Source organism: Scyliorhinus canicula, chromosome 16 (genome assembly GCF_902713615.1).
Source record: "Scyliorhinus canicula chromosome 16, sScyCan1.1, whole genome shotgun sequence".
In the NCBI taxonomy this organism is placed as follows: domain Eukaryota; kingdom Metazoa; phylum Chordata; class Chondrichthyes; order Carcharhiniformes; family Scyliorhinidae; genus Scyliorhinus; species Scyliorhinus canicula.
The window spans coordinates 7627338-7644166 of NC_052161.1; the positions used below are offsets into that span (position 1 = coordinate 7627338).

Below are 16829 nucleotides of genomic sequence, written 5' to 3' on the forward strand. Positions count from 1 at the left end.
GGTGCAACACTCCTTCAACATTATTGCACTGGGGTCTCAGCCTGAATTTTGCGTTCCAAGTCTCTGGCGTGAGATTCGACCACGTGCTTGGTCACCAGTACTACCCACTGAGTTGAGGCTGGCACCCAAATGCTTGATGCATTCACATGACATCCGGATGCTAATGAATGTAATGGATGATAGTGGGTTTGTTATTTTAGAAGGCTGAATGAAATGGTTTGCTTGTTGGGATTCAGAGTGACCATGCCTGTTTTGGCCTCACTGTTGTGCACAACTGACTGGTGAAATGGATCCCAGTATGATTGATGCCATTGTTCAGTATATTGCAAATATATCGTGCCCATCTTCACCAGTATCTCTATAGGACGTCAGTGTTGTGCCAGCTTTGTTAGTTTATGATGTCAGAATTGCATGATTAAATTTGTTCAGTGCAATTTATAAGCCACTTGTCCTTGCTCTGGAATGTTAAGAGGATTTGGATTCTGAAGTAGTAAGAGGATTTAGCTGCTGAGAGTGAGAGGTGGTGCAGTGTGAGGTGTTTGAACCAAATGTTCTCGCACATGTGCAGCCTGGGTCATCACTGTGCATTCCAGGCTGGAGCTCCAGAGGTGGACAGTGTACCGGGAAGCAGCATGAATGTCCTGAAAATGTGAAACGTGCCAAGTAAACAAAAATGCAAAGTCAGCAGAGACCACAGAAAGACAGCGGATAATAAAGTAATATGCCAATGGTCATCGAACCGTATTTGTTTGAAGTGGTTAGTTGAAGAAATTTGTGTCGCCCATTAGCAGTCTCCATTATGGTATATTTCATTCTGGTGATTTAATTGTAGGAAAATAGTAGTGTTGAAAGAAAAGTTCCCCACAGCTAGGGGACCTAGAAGACACGGTCACAGTCTCAGAAGAAGGATTCAGCCATTTCGGACTGACGTGAGAGATTTTTTTCACCCAAAGGGTTATGAATCTCTGGAATTCTCTACCCCAGAGCTGTGGTTTCGCAGTCACTGAGAATGTTCAGGACTTCAGATCACCAGATTTTTGCGAATTGGGAAAATGGATTGAGATAGAAAAATTGGTCTTGTTGAAAGTTTGAGCAGTCTCAAGAGGACAAGTGACGTACTCCCATTTCTTTTTGCCTGGCCCTTTTGAAATTTAGAATTAATTCAATGTTTACAAGTAGCTCATTATGCTGGTGGGAATTCACAAACGAGATTTAGTGAAGAGATTTAGTGAAAGAAATTGTGCAACTTCGAATGTAGTTTGTGGTTGTCTGGTGAACACCAATCAGGGAGTTTTTCCAAAGCACATCCATAGCTCCGTTTCGAAGGGCAAATTATAATCTTTGGTTCTCAAATCTGAAGTGCAGTGTCTCTACCTGGTCAGCTGTGTGCTGTCAGTGGTACTGATAAAGTTTGGTCTGTTCCACAATAACGTGGGAGAGTGTAGCCAGCCACAGAGGAATTAAACTGTTTTTTACTGTCCTTCCCCTTCGCTTTAAAAGCCTCTGAAAAAGCACTTTCACAAAGGTTTGAGTGTGACTCCACAGCGATGTCCCCTCTAATTTCTCTGCCCTAACTCAGCAAGTCCTGTTCGCGTGACACCTCGGTGCTCTCTCACCTACGTTGGCTCCCGCAGAGCAACATGTTGATTTAATAATTCTCATCTTTGTTTTCAGCGCTTATCGAATTCTGGTCTCTTGACCATCCCCAATCTTAATCAATCCACCATTGGTGCTGTGCTTTATTGTATAGGCCCTGAGCTCTGGAATTGCCTCCGTATACATCTGTGCCTCTACCTCACCTCCTTCCTTTAAGGCACTCTTTAAAACCTACCTCTGAGGCAGGCTTTGGTCGTCTGATCTAGCATTGCCTTTTGCAGCCAGCCATCTAATTTTGTTTTATGATGCCCTTGTGAAGACCTTGAGATGCTTTCTGACATTAAAGGTACTATAGAAATTTAACTTATTGTAGTTTATTTGATGGATGTGGCCGACTGGTTGCACTGCACAGCTGCATATGTGTGCACTTTAAAGTGCTTGTTGGTGGCCTGCCTGCTGTTCCCTGAATGGTGCGTTCCTGATTCACACCTGGACAGCTTAGATTGTACTTTGTGGTTCACAGGGTGGTGACCATGGCTCATGTCTGCTACATTAGAAGGTGATGTTAAGGGCCTTGAACATAGAAGCAAGGTGGTGTTCCAAAATCCCATGTTTAATTTTGTTCACTGGGTATTTGTACACATTTTTCTAACATTGAATGTCATTGATTCCAAACTGCTCAGGTTGTGCGAACTCGAGTGTCACTGACAGAGACATTTGCTGTTGACTGCACCTTCAAATGACTTTTATCAGTGAGAAACACTTGGTGAACGATGGCTCCGTTCCGCAGGTGGTCAGTAATGAACAGAGCAACTGGTGTTTGTGTGTTACTTTTGTTTAGTTGTTCAGAAGGTTATGATTTTTGCGACACTGCTCTGGAGCGCCGCTCTGGAGTTGCTCCTGTGCACCGCGGCGGTACTCCACTGCTGACCTCCCAAATCTTAAACCTGTGCCTCATTCACCTGCTGGCTTAAGTGACATTGATGTTCCCAAATTTCTGCTCATAGAAGAATCTGGCACTCTATTAGTGCCCTGGCCAACATTAGTCCTTGGGAACAGAGGAAATAGAATCAGGATTAGGCCATTCGGCCCCTCAACCTGTTCCACCATTCAACTAGACCAGTGTTTTGCAATTTTTTTTTCCCAGGACTAACTTTTATTAGCTGGCTGATTTTCGTGAAACACTATTTCCGCTTAACTTTAATGCAACAGGGGAGCCTGCTTGGTCCTCACTACCTCACTCAAATCAGGTTCTCAGCAGGAGAGGGCAACGCGCATATCAGGTGCCGAGTTCAGCCGGTTCCTTTGTGCTGTCTTCATCTTTGTGAGAACGGAAACTCCAACCTTGCACATGTAGGTCATTGTAAAGTGCAATAACAGCAAAACGCTTGTTTTACTCGGCACTTGATACTCCTCGGAGACACTACTCCAGAATGCAGACAGCCTCATGGACTTGTGGCATGTTTTTAATGTACTGTCACAGGTGAGGCGCAGACATTCAATCATTTGGAGTCAGCTATAAGTTAATCATTGACTCTGGGGTCTCAAACTCAAAAGGATTTTCACCCACCTCTTTTTCAAAATCTGAAACTTCTCCTCTGGAAAGTAGCTACAGCCAGATGGGACTGAATAAGGCTTATCAGTCTGTTGACAGTTCCCATACTAACACTGTTTTCTTTGTGTCATAGCAGTGTGGGGAAAATGTAGTAGCTTAGTACTAGCACTTGCCAAACTTTCGATAACTTTTGGAAAACAACTATTTCTCCACAGAGCCGAAAGCATCATCCTGCCCCTGAAATTTGAGTTCAGATAATTTTGAATTGAAAAGATTAACAAATTGAAAAAATTAGCAAAGCCAACCCTCAAGAAATTCTCATTAAACTGCTTTGCTCCGGAGTTTATTTTTCCTTTGCTGGCTGTTCACTAGAGGCCCTGGAGCTATGTGCAGAGCTAACACTAGCACTGTTTCGTCCTGCTGTGCAGTACTGTCCAGATTCAGTTGAGATCCTTGCTTGTTTGTGTCTCTGGCCTTCTCTTTCTGATAATAAAATGACCAATCTTCAGTTCTTCACAGTCCTGTTGCCTTGCTTGCTCGCAGCTAGAAAATGACGGAACTCTCCTCGTGACTTCACACCAAAAGCACGGATAAACAGGGAGCATCATGTCATCGAACCAAGCGTATGACTTGTTCTCTGCGCCGCTTCTGGCTGGAAGGCTACATCGTTCCCTTTAAAAGCTGGTCGTGGCTAGCATTCTCAATTTAAAAGCAGGTTGCGGCCATTGGCTGATTCTCCCGTGCGTGGGAACACCGTGACCAATCGCTCTGCTCCCCTCCCTAAACCAGTGGGTCTCCCGTGCGTGGGAGCTGATCACTCTTCCCGACACCAGTGGGTCACAATACGCAGCTTGAAAAACCCTGATGTCATTTTCCCACACTATCCCATATCCCTTGATATCTGTACTATGTTGAAACCCATCAGTCTCTGCCTTGAACATACATTTTTGTTTACATTTACAGTGGCCAATTAATTTTTCCTATTTAGCAGGGCCAATCCACCTATCCTGCACATCTTTGGGTTGTGGGGGCCAAACCCATGCAAACGCGGGGAGAATGTGCAAACTCCACACGGACTGTGATCCAGAGCCGGATCGACCCTGGGACCTCGGCGCTGTGAGGCAGCAGCGCTAACCACTGTGCCACCGTGCTGCCTCGCCTTGAACATGCTCAATAGCTGAGCCTCCACAACTTGAAGTTATGAAATGTACTATTGAAATGCAATTATTTCTTTTTCCTTTATTTCCAACAGGAGCAAATTCTATTTCACTTTTGTAACATGCAAATTCCACGTACGCAATATTCGTGTACTCTGGTGTTCCTTTGTCTTTTTAAATAGAACATTAACAATTAGCTCAGATTAGTAATGAAAGTCCATTACCGCACTCTATTTAAGACCCTACTATCTTTCCATTGCAACATCGCCATGGCCCAACATTGCTCACTCACTCCAGATTGGGGACAGAGAGTCAGGAGCTATCCTGGTGCATAAGCAGCACTCAGCTACTCACTGCCTGAATCAGCTGACCATCACGGGAAACAAACTGCAGCAACTGGTTCAGCCAGGTTTCTGTCGATGTGGTTGGTCACAATTACAAATAAATTGTTTAGGTTTTAAATTCCGGGGCTGAGAAGTTTTTTAAATTTAGGAAGTCGGCAGTTGGAAGGGAAGTCGGGCAGACAGTTTTTACTCAAGTTGTGAAATAAGTCACCAGGCTATGTCATTCAATTGGATAGTATCAATGGGTGGGAGAGGAATTGAGGGAAACATAGGAACAGGAGTAGGCCATTTAACCCTTTGGGACTATTCTGCTATTTATTCATCAAGGTCATGCGTGCTCTGTATCTTTACACCATCCTGGAACTCCGAATACCCTTACCAAATGTTGCTCGTTATGCTTTCCTTAATTTGCTCTGTTTTAATTACCTTTGCTCAAGAGTCGCCAGGTATCTTTCCGATACCACCACAAGGTTCAAAACCGAATACTGATCAATGACTCGATACACCAGTTAGTAAGTTTGAAATCAATGCACATTTATTTACACACAGTCAATTGTTACTCATGCACAAACTCTACTCACTAAACTGTAACTACTACTAGAAGCCTGTACTTGGCTTTGGGCGCCAACTCAGTCAGAGGAACAATGACCGTTGTCCGCTTCTGATACTACTGGCTTCGAACTGGTATAGAATAGTAGCTAGGAGCGCCTATCTCGTAGCGTGCGTTGACCTTAGACTTACTTGGCTGGTGCTTGGCGGGCCTCTCGTCGCTGAGAGCCAAATGCCAAGGTGAAGAAGAAGAGTTCAAGAGTTCTTAAGAGAGCGCTCTGACCTTGGGGGCTCTGTTTTATACCCCAAAGGGTTTTGCGCCTTTCTGGGCGGATCCTAGACTTGGTCCCAATTAATTGAACCATGTCCCAATCATTTGTATCAATTCTCTCCAATGAAGGGGCCGTTCCTGGATCACTGGGCGGGCCCTTGGTAACCGTTGGCCTGCCTTTGTTTTAGTCCCCACTGACGCCGGGGAGTCTGCCCTGGCACCGATTGTTTAAATGTTTCTCTTTTGTCCCCGGAGATAGCTCACTACTATACTAATGGCTTGTTGTATCAGTTCTGTCTGGGAGATGGAAGTTCCAATCCACAGGCAAACCTTGCACCTGCTTGTTTTCCTAGTACTGTCCAATTTTCCCTGTACTCTTTGCGAATGTCCATTTTGGAATCGGGACGTGGCCTGAATAGTCCCCTTTTATCTGTATGCATTTTGATTAAATGCCTTCTCTAGGAATCGCTCAATAGTGTCTCACACGTGACTCCTTTCTTAAAGATAATACCGTATTCTCCTGCTGGCTTGGTTGGCAATGGGCCACTTAAGCAGAGCTACTGGGAAGCCTCCCAGTTTATTTCAGCCATGGGTGGCATGGTAGCACAGTGGTTAGCACTGTTGCTTCACAATGCGATTCGCGGCTTGGGTGATCTCTGTGCGGAGGTCTTCCCATGACTGCGTGGGTTTCCTTCGGGTGCTCTGGTTTCCTCCCACAGTCCAAAGATGTACAGGTTAGGTGAATTGGTCACATTAAGGTGAGGTTGCTGGATTAGAGGGGATGAGAGGGAGGTGTGGGCTTGGGTAGGGTGCTCTTTCAGGGGGCGGTATGGACTCGATGGGCCGCATGGCCTCCTTCTGCGTTGTAAATTCTACTAGTTCTATGATTCATTGCCCCACATCCCTTAATATGTTTGGTGTCAGCTAAGGCACGCAAAAACCCCAAACTACCGACCAGCCTCATTGTCTTGTCCCCGTTGCACTTGAGCTTCAAAACTGAAAATACCCTAGGTTAACAACAATTGATCAATCTTTTATTTAAAATTAACAACTGACTTTGGCAAACTGGTGTTTGCAGAAGAGTTCCAAAGCCACCTTTTGCACCTGAATGTTTTGTAGCTTTACTGCTGAGAGACCTGGCTCCTGGTCCTTGACTCCCTGACCAGTGTTAATAGTTTCTCTGTACCAGCTCTCCTTAATATTTTGGAAGCTTCAGTCAAATCAAGGAATGTGGTGATTTATATTCATGAAGAGCCTAAAACCCTCTGAATTTATAAATTAAACATCTGGTAGGGGAATTGTGGTGTACATATTGATAATTATGTCCCAAATTATTTATATGGAGAATAATCAATCATCAACCCTTCAACCGGGGCAACATGGTAACACAGTGGTTAGTACAGTTACTTCATAGCTCCAGTGTCCCAGGTTCGATTCCCGGCTTGGGTCGCTGTCGTGAAGAGTCTGCACGTTCTCCCCGTGTCTGCGTGGGTTTCCTCCGGGTGCTCCGGTTTCCTCCCACAGTCTAAACGTGCAGGTTAGGTGGATTGGCCACGCTAAATTGCCCTTAGTGTCCAAAAAGGTTAAGTGGGGTTACTGGGTTACGGGGATAGGGTAATGGCGTGGGCTTAAGTTGGGTGCTTTTTCCAAGGGCCGGTGCAGACACGATGGGCTGAATGGCCTCCTTCACTGTAAATTTTATGATTCTATGAATCAATTTCACTTGATTATCCATATGGAAATTTATTCCTTGTACAGTGTGTTCAGTTAAAAAGAATCACTTTTGAATGAGTAATAACAACAAAAGAAAATTACCCTATCACACATCTAACTTCAAAGAAACATGTATTTAAAAACTATTCCAATGCATTAAAATGATCAGTCAGTGAGCCCAACCTACCTCGTCCATACATCAGTTCCCGTTAAAAGTTCTGATCAAAAAGGGCTTAAACTAGCTCGGGAACCTATTTGTGCTGCATCTGAGGGATTGTAACTTTTCCCTGAACACAACCAGGAATATTGCTGAGCTAAGGGGTGATTCTCAGTGTTCATAACATTCTTTACTTTCACCAAAGTCATTAAGAAAGATCTGCTCATCAAACAATCTTCCTGTCTAGTCTAATAATCTCTGTACCCTCAAAGAGCTTGCTTTCCTAAAACAGCAGTTCCAGGCGAAACACCGGAAAAGGATCGCACTCTCAAATACAGCTATGTAGAAGGGTTACGCGACTGTAGGATCTACTCAAAAGGATTTTAATTTTCTGAGGTAATATAATTGTGTGTCCCTTGGCCACCGCATCCGTACTTATCATCTAGGTACTTGTAGTTAATAATGCCCTCCTCATGAATCTTCAGTGGAACAATACCATTAACTGGCTTTTTCCTAAAGTTCATAATTGGTTCTTTGTTCAGTTTAAGAGAATTGTTATCGCACCATTTTATCAACTTAGCCATTCAGGTCCTATAGTTTACTTTGTTATTCCTTGTGGGTCTCTCAAAAACCATAACAATCTCCAGTATGCTGATGATGTGTACTCTGATTAATGGCCATTTGTACGAGAGGATGGAAAGTAAAGGTGACTGTATACAGCTCTGAGGAGATTGAGTATTGTTAACATGGACTCTGAGTAAATCCTGGGGACTAACACCAACTGGGTCCTGTTATGAAGGAAATCACTGATCCAAAGTATGAGTGTAGGATTGACATTAAGGTTTTTTTCAGTTTTTCGATAAGCTTGAGAGATTGCATGGTATTAAAAGCTGAAGAGAAATCAGCAAAGGTAATGTGAGCATGGTTGCCGAATCTAGTTTTTTTCAAACTTTTTTATTCCAGGAACCCACTTTTGCCAATAGGCCGACCTTCCCGACCCACACCGGCCGACCTTCGCAACACATCATTTTCGCTTACTGTCAATGTGACAGGTGAGCGAGCTTGCTTGGTCCTCACAATCACACTCCAATCAGGTTCACTGGAGGAGAGGGAAATGCGCATATCAGGGACAGAGTTCAGCCGGTTTCTTTGTGTTGTCAAAAGGATTTATGGCCCACCTCTTCTCTTTCAAAATCTGACATCTCTCCTCTGGAAAGTAGCAACAACAACTGTTGATCAGCGCAGCCAGGTGCGACTGAATAAAGCTTGCCAGTCTATTGGCAGTTCCCTTGCGAACACTATTTTCTTTGATGTGTCGTAGCAGTATGGGAAAATGTAGTTTTGGCTTTGTACTCGTACTTGCCAACTTTCAATGTCTTCTGGAAAACATCTATTTCTTCACAGTGCTGAAAGCAATCATCATCCTCCCCTTGCAGTTTGATGTTCAGTTTGTTTAGAATTGAAAAGATGTCTGCAAAGTAAGACATGGTTAGCATCCAACTCTCATTTGCCAGTACTTCCCTGCATATAACACACATGGGTTTTGCATCCTGATTTGAATTGGCACAATTAACAAAGCCATACCTCGAAATCACCTTTTATACTGCTTTGTTCCTGATTTCAGTTTATTCTTAGTGACCAGAGACCCTGGAGCTCTTTATTCAGCTCATACTAGCCCTGCTTTGTCCTGCTGCGGACTGTCCTGTGCAGCTGTCTCCAGCAGTTTCAGTTGTGAGATTCTGACCTGTTTATGGCCCTCTCTTCCTTATAACAAAAAGATCCACCTTCAGTTCTTCATGGTCCTCACAGCTAGAATATGGAGGAATCTCTCCTCTGTGACTTTGCGCCAAAGCCACGAACGTAAAGCCATGTACGTGCCCGGCACGTGACCTGCTCTCTGCCGCCACATCTGGCAGGAAGACTGCATCGTTCACGTTTAAAAGCTGGTAACGGCCATTATTCTCAACTTCGCGATGATCATTCTTAAAAGCCGGTCGTGGCCGTTGGACGCTTCTCCCACGGTCATGAACACTGTGACCGATTGCTACCTGCAGGTTCAAAAACCCTGATCTAATCTTTGTGCTGTTGAATCGGATGGATTAGGAGTCTGGATGACTTGAAACATTAGCTCGCTCCACAAATGCTGTCAGGCCTGCTATCCAGTATTTTCTGTTTTTCTTTCAGATTCCAGCATTTGCAAGAATTTGCTTTCATTCTGATCAGTCAGTTTGCCTCAAAATGTTTTGACATAATGTACTTGAAATAAAAACATTTTTAGGAAAGGCAATCTGCCATCCTTGCTTGATCTGAACGACATGTGACTCCAGACCCACAGTAATGTGGTTGATACTTAACTGTTTAGCAATCATTCAACTCAATAGGTTGTGACTTATCAGCAATTGGGGCCATGATGACTGATTTCCAACAGAAAGAACAGTATACCTGTCAAATAATTTCCGAAAGACCGGAGGGACAGGCACTGCCAACTGATGAGCACGTTCCTCAAACATGTTTCTGCTGATCGGATCTGGGCCACATGCTTTACGTAGATTGACTTGCTTGAAATGCTTCTCTACCTCCCATTTGTTGACAGTTACTCAAAACATAATTCACAAGGGGCAGCAGGGTAGCATGGTGGTTAGCATAAATGCTTCACAGCTCCAGGGTCCCAGGTTCGATTCCCGGCTGGGTCACTGTCTGTGTGGAGTCTGCACGTCCTCCCCCTGTGTGCGTGGGTTTCCTCCGGGTGCTCCGGTTTCCTCCCACAGTCCAAAGATGTGCGGGTTAGGTGGATTGGCCATGCTAAATTGCCCGTAGTGTCCTAATAAAAAAGTAAGGTTAAGGGGGGGGGGTTGTTGGGTTACGTGTATAGGGTGGATACGTGGGTTTGAGTGGGGTGATCATGGCTCGGCACAACATTGAGGGCCGAAGGGCCTGTTCTGTGCTGTACTGTTCTATGTTCTAAGGTGAAGCTTGCTACAAAATTTCCTAATTTTACAGCTTGTCCCTCAGTTTCAAAGGATTAGTCCAATGCCGCGCCTTCCATTGAGAGTTGGTTATTTCCGAATTATTAGTCAATTTGTTTAATAGTTTTCCACTTGGCTTGAATTAGTTTTGAACTTCCTCAATTTCATTTTGTTTTAGATCTTTAAAGTGTTGAGGTTGAACTTAGAGAATGTAAGACCAGTGTCATAGTCCAAGCTAACTTGAAAAGAGGTCTGACCAGAGAATCCAGTTCCGCTTTGAGGGTTTAGGTTGGACCGGATTTCAGATTTAGACTACATTTATAATAATTACAGAATTTCACGGCACAGAAGGAGGCCATTCAACCCATTCTGCCTATGCTGGCTCTTTGAAAGAGCTATGCAATTAGTCTCCTGCGTCATTCTTTCCCCATAGCCTTGCAGATTGTTTCCTTTTCGATTATACATTCAGTCCCCTTTTGGAACTTACTCTTGAATATTCTTCCACCAACCTTTCAGGCAGCGTATTCCAAATCATCATAACTTGCTGCACAATTGGGAATCTCTTCATCTCCCCTTTGCCACTTGCTGCTGGTGCTGCAGTTGTGACATGAATGCACCTTTACTGGTATAAACTGACCCAGCACCTTTAGGACTTTTGGATTGATGGGCAGGATAATGAGCCTATTGTATTCGAAGTTACTTCCCTCCTGGATTAATGTGAATTTCCAATAAATGGTTTGTGGGTGTAAAGTATATTTCCGAGGTATCGTTACATAGAACATACAGTGCAGAAGGAGGCCATTTGGCCCATCGAATCTGCACTGACCCACTTAAGCCCTCATTTCCACCCTATCCCCATAACCCCTCCAAACCTTTTTTGGTCACTACGGGCAATTTATCATGGCTAATCCACCTAACCTGCATATCTTTGGACTGTGGGAGGAAACCAGAGCACCCGGAGGAAACCCACACAGACACTGGGAGAATGTGCAGACTCTGCACAGACAGTGACCCAGCGGGGAATCGAACCTGGGACAGTAAATACATTTTTTTTTAGGAGTAGTTAGATGCCAATTTTAATGTTCAGATGTAATAGATATAAATCTCCTCGTGTTTCTTTAACTTTATTATAATTTGCAATATTTTATGGCATTTAAATTTTAAAAGCCTATACTGTGTAGAAAAATCAGAAGACAATTAAGATGCCATGTCCAGAACAAGGCACTGGGTAGTACTGTTTTTCCATTTTGAAAATGTATTTGTTGAACAAAGGCTTTTCAGTTGAGAGTGGCATATCTACCGTTAAACTTTCTCCCGTCTTCTAGTCAGATATCTCCCTCATTGCAGTTTCTAATGTGGAGTCACAGGATGATGATCCCACATCTCCTTGGGAGCAGAGAAGGTTAGGGAAGTGTTAATAGAGGTGTTCAAAATTATGATGTTTACGAGAGTGAAGAGGGTTTTCCTGGAGTGAGGGAGGAATAGAGGCGGTCTGGCGCTGCCCAACCTTTTGGGGTACCATTGGGTGGCCAATGTGTCAATGGTGCGTAAATGGGTGATGGGGGGGGGGGGGGGGGGGGGGCGGCATGGAAAAGAATGGAGATGGCGTCTTGTAGAGGTACGAGCCTGGGTGCCTTGGTAATGGCGCCGTTGCCGCTCTCCCCTAAGAGGTATACCACGAGCCCGGTGGTGGCGGCGACCCAAAGAATCTGGGGACAGTGGAGACAGCATAGGGGGGAAACGGGGGGCTCAATGGAGGCTCCATTAGGTGGAAATCATCGATTCATCCCGGGGAACACTGATGGGGGATTTAGGGGGTGGTATAAGGTGGGCATCAGTAAATTGAGGGACCTGTTTATTGGCGAGAGGTTTGCGGGCCTGGGGGAATTGGAAGATAAATTTGGGCTCCCCCCAAGGGAACATGTTCAGATACTTGCAGGTAAAGGCGTTTGCTAGGCGACAGGTGGAGGAATTTCCTTTGCTGCCCTGGCGGGGGGCGATGGACCGAGTGCTTTCGGGGGTGTGCGTCGGAGAGGGGAAGGTGTCTGACATTTCTAAGGTAATGCAGGAGGTGGAGGAGTCGTCAGTGGTGGAGCTGAAGGCTAAATGGGAGGGGGAACGAGGGGAGCAGATAGAGGATGGGACTTGGGCGGATGCCTTGGAGAGGGTTAACTCTTCCTCTTCATGTGCGAGGCTTAGTCTCATCCAATTTAAGGTGCTGCATCGGGCCCATATGTCTGTGACTCGGATGAGTAGGTTCTTTGGGGGTGAGGACAGGTGCACCAGGTGTTCAGGGAGCCCAGCTAATCATGGCCATATGTTCTGGGCATGCCCGGCACTGGAAGAACTCTGGAAGGGGGTGGCGGGGACGGTGTCGAGGGTGGTTGGATCCAGGGTCAAACCAGGTTGGGGACTCGCGATTTTTGGAGTTGCGGCGGAGCTGGGAGTGCAGGAGGCGAAAGAGGCCGGTGTTTTGGCCTTTGCGTCCCTAGTAGCCCGGCGGAGGATCTTGCTACAGTGGAAGGACGCGAGGCCCCCAAGTGTGGAGACCTGGATCAGTGACATGGCGGGATTTATAAAATTGGAGAGGGTCAAATTTGCCCTGAGAGGATCAGTACAAGGGTTCTATAAATGGTGGCAGCCTTTTCTGGACTTTCTGACTCAAAGATAGGTATCTTGGTCAATAACAGCAGCAACCTGGGTGGGGGGGGGGGGGGGGGGGGGGGGGGGGGGGGGGGGGAGAGGAAGGAGAGTGTTCTTTATTTCTTTCTATGGTTATTTAACTTAATATTGTGTTAATTTAATTTGTTGTTAATATGTTTTGTTGTTCATTGAGGTTGGGCAAATGTTTATGACTGTTATTGTTATTGTTGGTATTTTATTGCTGTTCGTTGTTATATAAATACAAAATTTTTCAATAAAAATTATTTTAAAAAAAAATTATGATATTTGATTGAGTGTAAATAGGGAAAACCTGTTTCCAGTTGCAAAAGGGCTGAGAACCAGAGGACTTAACGTAATTGGTGAAGGAACATGAGAGGGGAGATGCTGATGTTTATTTTATGCAGTGAGTTATGAAATAAAATGCACCGCTTGAAAAGAAGGTGGAAGCAGATTCAGTAATAAGTTTCAAAAAGAATTTGGATAAAAGCTCAAAAAGGAGAAATCAGCAGAGTTATAGGGAAAGAGCAGGGGAGTGGGACCAATCGTATAACTAATTTACCGGGCTGTCACCGGCCGAGGGGTCAAATAATTTCTGCCTGTGCTGCTTTGTTTCTATGATTTGATTTGTTATATGTTTCCAACTTTGCTTCAATGAAATTACATCTCCTGTTCTTGGGCATGTAGCTGCAGTCTACATGTCCCCATATTACTAAGGCACTTACTAATTTGGGCAAAAGGATTTTTAGTTGGATGCTGCCAGAATTGTTAATCAAGCTTACTATTTTTCAGGTGGAAGGCGCCCAAATGCTCCATGTTGTGTTGTGTCACGATCAATGTGTTATTCCTGATGCTTACCGAAGGTAAGATTGGAATGGTTAATATCAAAGTTTTTTTTTAAAAATTATTCATTCTTGGGATGTGGGCATCGCTGGCTGTGCCAACATTAATTGCCCATTTTTAATTGCTCTGGCTTTTAAGGTCGTTTTAAGAGTTAACTACATTGCTGTGGATCTGGAGTCACTTGTAGGCCAGGCCAAGTAAGGGTGGCAGATTTTCCTCCCTATAGTGCATTAGTGATCTAGATGGGTTCTTACGACAATGGTTCCAGGGTCATCATTAGACTTTTAATTCCAGATTTGTATTGAATTCACGTTTCACCATTATAGAATCCTATAGCAGACAAGGAGGCCATTTGGCCCATCATGCTGAAGGGGTGTCCCATTTAAGATGGGGATGATGACAATCCTGATTCTTTTGCTGTCAGTCTGGTCTCAATAAAATTTGAGACGGATTTGCAGGTATCAATTATTGTTTATTTTAACCAGCTAGCTGGGTGACTCGCTCTAATGGGAGAGCAGGACACAACCATGTCTCCTGAATCTTCAACAGCCAGAGTGCAGACAAAGGGACAAAACATCTCATTTCATATACATTCAAGTTGCATCAAGTTTCACAGACATACGGCCAAATAAGGCAACGGTGCAAATGCAAAGCTCCCATAGGCTTTCCCCACATTCCTTAACCTGGCCTGAGGCCCCTTTTCCCAGTATCCCTTGCAACAAAGAAATGATCCTAGTGGCTGCCCATCCCCCTCTTCCTTGAATCCCAGTTGATGTTTAAAAGTCCACTAACCTAACTCCTTATTCTACTGCAGTAAAATTTTACTCCTAACTTGGCCTAACTACCCATTATGCCTTTCTGTTCATTTCCTCAATGAGGAATAACGTCTCTCAGAGAGAGTCGTTAATCTTTGGAATTCTCCACCTCGGAGAGCAAGAGGGACTGGGTCATTTGAGAATATGTACGGCTGAGTGAGGCAGATTTTCAATCTCCAAAGCACTCAAGAAGAAAGTGGAGTTGACACCGCGATCAGATCATCCGTGATTATATTTAATGGCAGAGCAGACTCGAGGGACCCAATGGCCTATTCTGCTCCTATTTTTTTTAATGTTGTTATGATGTTCTTTAGTGCCTGTGTTGGTTAAGACCCCAGTCTGTTCTAGTTGATTGAAATATCACAGTGATTCACTACAGGACTCTATTCCAATGGAAAGATACATTGGAATCTACCGCTGTTGCTTGAAATGGAAAAATGAAAATCGCTTATTGTCACAAGTAGGCTTCAATGAAGTTACTGTGAAAAGCCCCTAGTCGCCACATTCCGGCGCCTGTCCGGGGAGGCTGGTACGGGTTGACAGCAGATTGATCAAAATCCTAGACTCCAGAGCAGTGGTGGGCAACTTCCGGCTTCGGGGGCCACATGTGGCCCATCAGGGTTCTGAGTGTGGCCCACAAGGCATTTTGTTGATTGTTTCCACATTCCACTGGTTTCCATCCACGTAGCTCTTTTCCTACTGGTGTAACAGAAGCAAGGGCACGTGGAGTGAGGTGTGCGCTGATTGCACATAACATTGCCTGTGAGAGCTCTGCACTCTCTTTGCATCCAATCAAGTGTCAATATTTATTTTGTTTTTACCACCTGAAGTTGACAACAATTCTATTAATATATGAATAATTAAGCATTTTCTGTAACTCTATGAAATATTCGGTATGTGTTCCATCTTAGTCAAAGGTCATAGTGAAAATGCCCCATTTCAATATATGGCCCACTGAGATGAAGGAAGGCAACTCATGCCGCCCATTCACTAGGTTGCCCATCACTGCTCCAGAACAATCTCCAAGATGGCTGCTTCTAATTTTTCTCCAAGGTTCATGCATGAGATTAGGAGAATGATGGTAGAAATTCTATTCATTTATTAGGGCTATTTGCAAGTAATCGTGTTCTACCTGATCTGCGAATGCTTATTTGGAGCACAAGAGTTCTGTATCTAACCCATCTGGCAGTACTTGGTGCTGACACAGGCTGCCTGGAAATGTTCCTCATCTTACCAGTAAACATCCCTCCATTTGAGTGCAAAGTTCCCACACAGTTTTTTCTTTGCCATTATTAGTGGTCATTCATGGTCTTGTTTTCTCTTCTACAGCTGGCTGGTTCATCCTGCTTGCGTTATTTATCTCCACCCCTGCTGTACTTGGGTATTTGCAGGTTTGCTGCCAAGAGCAGCTTACTGAGCAGGCCCTCGCAAGACGGAAAAGTCACAGTGTCCGGAGGGAGGATCTTCAGAAGGTCAAAATCACCAGACAGGAAGCTCTGGTAGAAATCAAAACTTTGTGAGTTTATCTCAGTTTGGTGATAGTGTGTTGATGGTATTTATATTGTACCTTAGGATGCCCCAAAGCAATTTATAGCCAATAGTGTACTTTGGAAATGTAGTCACTGTTGTAGTTCAGGCAACCTGGCCCATCTGGTCGGTTAATGTGCTTTAGGGTAAAAGGTCTGCTATCCTTGCCTGGTCTGTGCCTACACGTGATAGCAGATCCACAACAATAAGGCTGATTCTCAACATAACTTCTCTCTGAAATGGCCTAACAAACCAATAAATGTTGGCCTTGCCAGTGTCATGCTCAACCCCAGGAAAGAATTTAAAAAGTGATACCAGCTAATTCACACACACAAAGGTCCCACAGCGATAAGACAATGATTTGATCATCTGTTTTGGCGATGCTGGTTACAGGGTGAACATTGGTCAGGGAAACGGGGGCTGGTTGTAGGGTGAACATCGGCCAGGGAAATGGGGAGGGCTCCCTTGCTGATTGAATGCATCCTTTTTACATCTTTCACATCCACCTGAGTGGGCAGTTTGTCGGCACCTCTGACAGCACAGCACTCCTGTACAGTCCAGGGAGTGTGATCGGCCTGGAATTTTGTGCTCCGGTTTTTGCAAATGGGGCTTGAACCCATACCTTGAGTTGTGAGTCTATTGAGTCTCTTTCCCCTCATTATGACAGATGCATTC

At 44.6% G+C, this 16829-nt stretch overlaps 1 protein-coding gene across 4 annotated transcripts in view; it reads left to right on the forward strand.

Annotated features, from left to right (window-relative positions):
* zfyve27 (zinc finger, FYVE domain containing 27) overlaps nucleotides 1–16829 on the forward strand; it is a 167985-nt gene that overhangs the window by 2083 nt on the left and 149073 nt on the right. For all 4 annotated transcript variants that reach the window (XM_038821899.1, XM_038821898.1, XM_038821897.1 and 1 more), the window contains exons 2-3: nucleotides 13762–13832; nucleotides 15957–16143. In XM_038821899.1, coding sequence (XP_038677827.1) covers nucleotides 13784–13832; nucleotides 15957–16143 — 236 coding nt within the window. In that variant the 5' untranslated portion in view covers nucleotides 13762–13783. The remainder of the gene's footprint in view (nucleotides 1–13761; nucleotides 13833–15956; nucleotides 16144–16829) is intronic.